Source organism: Asparagus officinalis, chromosome 7 (genome assembly GCF_001876935.1).
Source record: "Asparagus officinalis chromosome 7, Aspof.V1, whole genome shotgun sequence".
NCBI classification, from domain to species: Eukaryota; Viridiplantae; Streptophyta; class Magnoliopsida; order Asparagales; family Asparagaceae; genus Asparagus; species Asparagus officinalis.
Genome location: NC_033800.1, coordinates 7,689,422 through 7,698,403, shown reverse-complemented (window position 1 = coordinate 7,698,403; position 8,982 = coordinate 7,689,422). Strand labels below are relative to the sequence as shown.

The following is an 8,982-nucleotide window of genomic DNA, read 5'->3' as shown; positions in this document are numbered from 1 at the left end:
TTCATGCAGAACCCAACCCTGTGTCCCAGGTCCAAAAACGCACAGTTAATGCAGAACCCAACTCTGCGTCCCAGGTCCAGAGACGCACAGTTAATGCAGAACCCAACTCTGCGTCCCAGGTCCAGAGACGCACAGTTAATGCAGAACCCAACTCTGCGTCCCAGGTCCAGAGACGCACATTTCATGCAGAACCCAACCCTGTGTCCCAGGTCCAAAAACGCACAGTTAATGCAGAACCCAACTCTGCGTCCCAGGTCCAGAAACACACAGTTCATGCAGAACCCAACTCTGCGTCCCAGGTCCAAAACGCAGAGTTCATCTCTGCGCAGCGTGACCGGTGCGTTTTCAGCCTAAAACAGGCCCAACTCTGCGTTTCAGGTCCAGAAACGCACAGTTCGGGCCCAGAACGCTGTTTTCAGCGTTTGACTCGTTCAAGCACGATTTGAACGGTTCCAGAACCGTTTTCTCCCCACGATTTGAGGGGATCACTACCCTATCATGGAGAGATTTATAGGGGCAGTTACACCCTATTAAACCCTCATTAAGGAGAGATTTAAGGGGGCGGTTACACCCCTAAATCCCCTATAAATAGTGGGAAACCCAATTGAGTTGGGACTGGCTTTTGGGATCTTGGATCTGGGAATTTTGGAGATCAAAAGGTCCTATTTTAGAGATCAGCTGGACTTCTTCAGATCTTCTTGGAGCTTTGGAGATCAGCAACTTGAAGAAACTCTTGAGTCCTCTTGGAAGGCTTTTAGTGAAGCCTTTGAGATTATTCAGCTTGGCTTGGCTTGTGAACTCTTTCTAAGAGTTCTTCTCAACTCGATCAGAGTTCAAAACTTGCTATGTAAGTTCTTCTAAAACTCGCTCTGAGTTATTAACTCGTTAAGAGTTATTTTCAAAACTTGCTCTGCAAGTTCTTCTAAAACTCGCTCTGAGTTATTAACTCGTTAAGAGTTATTTTCAAACTTACCACGCAAGTTCTTCACAACGTCAAATCGTGAGGAGAAGATATCGTTCTAGTGAATCAAGACGTTCGGATCGTCAACGGAGAGCAAACTCGACGCGAGCATTCGAGGGAGGTACTTCATCGCTACCTTGAAGAACCCAGTTTTAAACAAATGGAAGAATCCAGATCATTCTCCTCTCTTTTGTAATCAGAAAATCCAATTGTAATTAAGATCGAGGGAATACAAATCAGCTTTTCTTTCAGTACTTTTATTACAAAATTTTCCACAAACAGGTGCCTTGCCTGTAGTTCGACTCTCCATACAGTTATAAGCAAACTCAGCATGTGCCAAAGCAAGATCCCACTGTTTTGGTCGATCTCCAGAGATGGACCTAAGAAGATTGCCGAGGGTGCGATTGACCACTTCAGTTTGGCCATCTGTTTGAGGGTGATAGACAGTACTAAACTTAAGAGAAGTATTGAATCGCTGCCACAAAGTTCTCCAAAAGTGAGATAAGAACTTAGAATCTCGATCGGATGTAATGGACTTCGGCACTCCATGAAGGCGAACTATCTCCCGAAAGAAAAGATTGGCAATGTTGCTCGCATCTGCAGTCTTCTTGCACGGAATAAAGTGCGTCATGTTCGAAAACCTGTCCACCACAACAAAAACAGAATCCATGCCTCGTTGGGTTCGAGGCAGTCCCAACACAAAGTCCATAGAGATATCATGCCATGGTGCATCAGGAACAGGTAAAGGTGCCGCGGCTATTACAAGGGGTGCTGCGGCGGTTACAAGACAGTTGTATGATAATTTTTTGAAGCCCACGTGGCAGCATATCAGAAATAGAACGTGTGCTGACGTGTACAAGCAGTTAAACAACGAAAAAAGTGGTTAAGGGTCGTGGGAGAACGGTTTCAAGCACGATGAAACATGCTGGTAACCGCCTCTTTGGCCGTGGCAGTCCACACTGCCGCGCCAATAGCCGCGACAGTGTCGACTGCAGCGGCCAAAGAACAGTCACCCGGTCGGTTATTTCGCCCCCGATTCAACTGTTGTGCACTCCTACCCCTATAAATACCTCCCTAGACACGAAATAAAGAGGAGAGAGCAGATTGGAGCAGAAAAGGCTTGAATTTTTAGTGATTTTGAGGAAGAGAGAGAGTCTTCATTCTTCGTAAACACTTTCAAGAAGCTTTTGGCGATTCCCAAAGATCTAAGCTCTGACTTGATCTTTAGAAGAGTGAACATCTTACATCGATAAGATATTTGCTTAAAGATTCTTACTTCGATAAACGAAGGAAGAATTTCCAAAACCTTCACGATTCAATCAGAATTTGTGAATTGGTGGTCCACGAGTCAAAGCACTCCCAGCACAGGCAAAGTCCCACAAAACAAGAATCGATAAACGATTTTTGTGTTATTTTCTCAAGAGTTGTAATTTTCATTTTTGTTGTGTAACAGACGTCTTATAAAAAGACTATCTCTTTCGAATTTGTTGTAATCGATCAAAGATATAATGAATTCCACAACGAGACCAACTTTTGACGAAAACACCTCCTGTGTCGATCAGCATCATTCTTATATTTAGCATTAGATTGTTCTATCTTCTCCTTTACTTCTTGTTGGATAGCCCGTATCTTTTTAACCATATGATCTGCAGGAACACTCTGTCCGGGAAGCTTAGGCAATGGAGCAAGGTCGAGATAATGATTCGGAAGCCTTCCATACACAATCACAAAGGGTGTTGTAGGCTATCTAAAGATCACTACAGATAGCTGATTCCCATCAAACATCGATGATGGAAGTTACAATTTGACGGCTTTCAGAAGACTATAATTTGAAGACTTTCACGTGGATCGATGAAGGTTACAATCTGATGACCTCCGCAACAACTGATGAAAGCTCTAATCAACAGCCTTCACAATCTACATCGGGAGTTACAATCTGACGACTCTCACATTTTCAAGGAGCCAAGACGAAGGTTACAAGATGACGATCTTTGCAACGCTCTAGCAAAAGAGACTACAAATCGACGGTCTCTTCAAACCAAGACGTGGAAGTCCTCCCCGCGGTTCTAGTGAATCAAGACGTTCGGATCGTCAACGGAGAGCAAACTCGACGCGAGCATTCGAGGGAGGTACTTCATCGCTACCTTGAAGAACCCAGTTTTAAACAAATGGAAGAATCCAGATCATTCTCCTCTCTTTTGTAATCAGAAAATCCAATTGTAATTAAGATCGAGGGAATACAAATCAGCTTTTCTTTCAGTACTTTTATTACAAATTTTTCCACAAACAGGTGCCTTGCCTGTAGTTCGACTCTCCATACAGTTATAAGCAAACTCAACATGTGCCAAAGCAAGATCCCACTGTTTTGGTCGATCTCCAGAGATGGACCTAAGAAGATTGCCGAGGGTGCGATTGACCACTTCAGTTTGGCCATCTGTTTGAGGGTGATAGACAGTACTAAACTTAAGAGAAGTATTGAATCGCTGCCACAAAGTTCTCCAAAAGTGAGATAAGAACTTAGAATCTCGATCGGATGTAATGGACTTCGGCACTCCATGAAGGCGAACTATCTCCCGAAAGAAAAGATTGGCAATGTTGCTCGCATCTGCAGTCTTCTTGCACGGAATAAAGTGCGTCATCTTCGAAAACCTGTCCACCACAACAAAAACAGAATCCATGCCTCGTTGGGTTCGAGGCAGTCCCAACACAAAGTCCATAGAGATATCATGCCATGGTGCATCAGGAACAGGTAAAGGTGTATACAATCTCGTATTCTGAGACTGTCCCTAACAACTTGACAAACTGGACAACGCCGCACATATTTTTCTGCTCCCTTCTTCAACTGATGCCAGTAATATCGTTCTTCAATGGCTGTAATTGTTTTATCACGTCCCAAATATCCTCCTAGTCCGCCAGCATGAAGGTCTCGAATTATCTGCTCTCTTAGGTCCTGTTACAATATACAATAATTGCCTGCAGGGCACCTATATCTAACATGAATATGAAAGCCTTTGACTGATTTATTTTGAAGACAGTCGTCCCAAATCTTCTTAAAATCTTCATCCTCTGCATACAGCTCCTTAAGGTACTCAAACTCAATCACTTCAGCCTTCAAAGTTACCAACAATCCAGCTCTCCTACTGAGTGCATCTGCAACCTTATTTTGTTGCCCGGATTTATGCTTCAAAACAAAGGTGAAACGCTACAGATATGCAATCCAACGAGCATGCATACGGTTGAATGTAGGTCTGACTATTAAGGGTCCTTCAAAGCCTGATGATCAGTGTGAGCCAGAAACTCTTCTCGGAGATCAAGATAGGCTCCCATGCTTCAAGACTGAACTATGGCATATAACTCCAGCTCATATGTGGTCCACTTCTGCCCGAGGCTTCGCTGAGTTTCTCACTGTTAAAGGCAACTGGACGTCCTTCTGGCAGATAAAACACCACCAATTACTATGATGGACGAATCCAATCAACTTCAAAGACTTTTTAAAAATCTGGAAAGTGCAAGCAGCAGGTGCAGGTGGACAAGCTTCTCTCCTGATCAGTGCAAAGCTACGATCTGCCTTCTCCCCCCCCCCAACTGAACTTCCTTTCCTTCATGCAGTTCAGTATAGGCTGCGTATAATGCTGCTGAAATTCTTAACAAATCTCCTATTAGAATGTTGCTAGGGCATGAAAACTACGAACTTCGCTGACAGCTTCGGCGTAGGCTAATCTCTAATAGCACGAACCTTCTCTATCTCAACATGAAATACCCTCTGCGACTAACAACAAAAGCATAGAAAACACGAGGTACTGGTCAGAAGTTCATACCTTCTTCAGATTGATGTACAACTTGTTCTCCGGCCAAGAACTGTTGTATACTCCCTCAATGGCTCCAGATGTGCAGCCTCACTCTGGCTATAAATCAGGATATCATCAAAGTAAACTACGACGAACTTGCCGATAAAGGATTTTAATACCTGATTCATCAATCGTATGAAAGTGCTAGGGGCATTAGAAAGACCAAAAGACATGACTAATCACTCGTACAGGCCTTCTTTTGTCTTGAAAGTAGCCTTCCACTCATCTCCTTCCCTAATCCGAATATGATGATAACCACTTTTGAGATCTATCTTTGAGAACAATTTTGATCCAGATAACATGTCTAGCATGTCTTCCAAGCGTGGGATAGGAAATCGATACTTCACAGTGATTTTGTTGATAGCCCTACTGTCCACACGCATGCGCCACTCTCCATTCTTCTTTGGGACTAGTAGTGCTGGTACGGTACACGGACTCATACTAGGCCATATAAGACCCTTCTGGATGAGATCATCCACCTGCTTCTGCAAAATCTCTCCTTCCTTCGGGTTCATCCGATAGTGTGGCAGATTTGGTAGTCGAGATCCAGGGGTGAAATCAATCTGATATTGCACGTCTCGAAGCATTGGTAATTCAGAGGATAGATTGTTAGGCATAACTGTATCAAACTGCTGCAAGAGGGTTTGAACTCCAGGTGGAATTTCGGCTGTGGTAGAATCCTCCTTTCCCGACAAAACAAGAGCATAAACCTCGTTGGACTGCTTCACTTCTTTCATAAAATCTTCATTGTCAACGACCAACAAAGTCTTCTTTTCAGCCACATTGGTATTGACAGGCCCCTTCTCAGTTAGAGGCTTGAGCATAATTCGTCGACCATCCTTCTTAAATATATAAATATTATCCTTTCCCCGATGTGTGGCATCAACATCAAACTGCCATGGCCTGCCTAATAAGATATGACATGCGTCCATCTCAATTACATCACATAACGCCTCATCGATATAAGTTCGGCCAATGAAAAAAGATACCCGACACACTTCATCAACTTGTACGTCGCTACCCTTTCGAATCCAACCAATCTTGTAAGGGGCGGGATGCTTCTCTGTCTTTAATCCTAACTTCACCATGCGTCGAGAGACAATATTCTCGCTGCTCCCACTATCAATGATGACATCACAGATCTTTTGTTTCACAGTGCATCTCGTGCGGAAGATGTTATGCCTCTGCGGGGGATCTTCTGTCTTTGGGGCCAATAATAGACGCCGCACAACACATGAGAGTTGTTCCCCATCATCATCAGGATCCAATCCATCATCGTAGTCTTCAGCTTCGTCACGGTCTATAACTTCATCTTTACGATCCACTATGTTCACAACACCTCTTTTAGGGCACTGATTGGATCGATGACCAGGCTGTCCACATCTATAGCACTTGATTGGGCCAGGCTTGGCATATGGGTTCGGGGGTGTAGTCTTCTTTGTAGTTGTTGTCGTCGGACCCTTGCCCTTCTTCGTTGTAGTATCTTGATCAGAAACTGTTTGGGACTGTTTACCATGATTAAAGCTTGTGCGCGACCCGTCGGAAGCTGCCCATGAACCTTTACTATTTCGTCCGAGTTGTCGCTCCACCTTCTCGGCTAGGCTAACCGTATCTGCTAAGGTATAGGTCTGCTGTAGAGATACACGATCCTGAATCGCCATCTTCAACCCCCCTGTATATCGAGACATCTGTTGGGCCTCGCTCTCGTGTAAGTTGTTGCGGGATGATAGTCGATAGAATTCCTGTGTGTACTCATCCACGGTTCTTCCTCCCTGCTTACAATTCTGGTACTGCCCGAATAAAAACTGTTCATAATCGTTTGGCAAGAAACGGGCTCTCAATAGCTTCTTCATCTTTTCCCACCTATCGACCTTCGGCTTTCCTTGACGAGATCGATTCATACAAACAGATTCCCACCAAGCTGAAGCTCCACCTTTGAGTCGGTAAGCCACTAATTTTACCTTTCGTTCTTCTGGGATCTCCATATACTCAAAGAATCTCTCTACTTTGTCGTCCGTCTCGGCGATAAAAACCACGGCGTGGGGGTGCATAGGGATCTTCCTCACTGTCGGATTCATCATATGGAGTCAGATCACGTCGTTGGCGACCATCAACGCGATTTTGAACTCCCATCGGGTTCAGACGCTCCACTGCCATCGTAAGTCGCTCTATGGCAGCCCTCATCTGATCACCATTGGTCTTTAGTTGCTCTACGTCGGACCTCAGCATGTCGAACTCAGTTCGAGGAATAGGGACTTCATCACCTGCCATCGGATCGGAGGAACAAGGCTCTGATACCAATTGACGCAGCGCGGAAGTAATAGCCTCGGAATCCACTAAGAAAAACCTTTGAATCCACGAAGAGCTTCGAATCCACGAAGTAAATATTGAAGAAAAACAAAATTTTATTAATCAAAAGTTATGCCTCTAGGGCTTACAAGACTCTTCTTAAATAGAAAAAGAAACAATACTCCTACAAGGACTCTAATTCCTACAAGGACTCTTAACTTACCAAAAATGGTAAAGAATTCCTAAAACATTAAAACTCCTAAAAAGACTCCTTATGATTAGGAAAGTCCACCGGTCAAATTTGAGATCAAATCGGATTTATTTACTAAACAAAACAGACTCCTAAAATATAACTAAAAATAGTAAAAAACAGACAAAAATATAAATATCTCTCAAACCGTAAGGAATTTGGCGAAACTGAGAATGCAAACCGAACCCAAAAGCGTAGGTTTGGATGGCTCCGTCTCGTCGAGATAGTCGATTTTCATATATAATTCGTCCAATTCCGACGTATGCTTTGAAAGTTACGGCCGTTTCTTCGAAACAAGTTATTTTCTTCGACCAGGTCCGTATTTGGGCTTGCGACTGTCCCACTTTGACATAAACGTGTCTGCTGTGTGTTCTACATCAATTTGGTCCGGATACAGCTCAGATATGATGCTTACCATATCCATATTCGCTTACCAATCTCGGATACGGATACTGATGTGGATATACCTCGGTAATAAAATTCATATTCATATCCGCTAAAATCGGATACGGTTATGGATATACAAGCGGATACAAAATGGATATAAGAATTCTAGATAGTATTGAGAAAAATATAGTTTATGTGATACAAAAGAGTTCGTTAATATGTTCATTATAACTGAAAAGTTAAGATTAGACATCGTGATCATCAAAATTAACCAAAATCCATAATCTAATAATTGAAACTATCGTAAGAGTATGACTAATATATATTCTGATATTTCGGATATGTATACATATATTTCAATATAAAACCATATCCGTAACTATATGTTACCGGTTATAGATTTGAGTAAACATAGCCGTGTTTTAACGGATACGGTGTAGCACCCCTAGTTGGTATGCTGTCTTCGGGGTTGCATATGCCCATAAATGGAGGCGGATTAAGCTAACCTATTTTGTTCGAAATTGATTCAAAAGAACTAACCCTTATTTATTACAAGTCATGAATCCAAACGTTATTCAGTCATATGTTCACGTAGCTATTTTTTTTTATACGGAACTAAATCTCATCTAGTGTGTTTGCTAAACCACACCGACGCATTAAACTGAAAGGACGCAAGAAGTCTCCTAGCAGTGCAATACCTAATCAAAACATTTTCAGATTCAAGATGGAATTGAATTATAACTTTTAAAAGAACCTCAGCCATTTGCATAGCATAATTTGACGAAGGTTTATTCCATTATATGAACATAGGACACCTTACACAGCATGGGAAACAGAAAACAGAACTTCTTTCTTCCTCTCTCTCATCACTCCCTCACAAGTCACGCAATCACAGCTTGCTCCACCTGAACCCTCTCTTTCACCTCCTCAACTCCCCCCATAAACTCCGACATCCTCGTCGCCAAGCTCTTTTTAGCAGCGGGCGAAACACCATGTTCGCCGATAATGGACTCCAGTATCGCACGAGTCAGTGCTTTGTTCTCAATCACTGTGACTCCAGCTTCAGGAACCGATCCATCCTTTGAAAACGCAATCTTAAACAACAAGAGGAAAACATGAATTAAAAATTAAAGATAAGAAGGGCATTCTGGATATGAGCTGGCATCTCATTTTCTAAAAGTGTTAATTGCTCCTGTACTGTCGCCCAGTTGCGGATAGGCCCTTACAGTTCTATTGTTGCAGGTAGA

At 42.9% G+C, this 8,982-nt stretch overlaps 2 protein-coding genes across 2 annotated transcripts in view; both read right to left on the bottom strand.

The window, feature by feature from the left end:
• LOC109846634 lies at positions 4,989 to 6,794 on the bottom strand. The gene has a single exon (XM_020415880.1). It carries the CDS (start codon positions 6,792 to 6,794, stop codon positions 4,989 to 4,991), a length of 1,806 nt encoding a protein of 601 aa, XP_020271469.1.
• LOC109850014 (chalcone--flavonone isomerase) overlaps positions 8,498 to 8,982 on the bottom strand; it is a 2,013-nt gene continuing 1,528 nt past the window's right edge. Inside the window, exon 4 of the mRNA XM_020419910.1 lies at positions 8,498 to 8,829. Within this exon, the coding sequence (XP_020275499.1) occupies positions 8,617 to 8,829 (213 nt within the window). The 3' untranslated portion in view covers positions 8,498 to 8,616. The remainder of the gene's footprint in view (positions 8,830 to 8,982) is intronic.

Coding starts and splice junctions, on each gene's coding strand:
- LOC109846634 (XM_020415880.1), bottom strand. CDS start 6,794: ATGGAGATCCCAGAAGAACGAAAGGTAAAATTAGTGGCTTACCGACTC.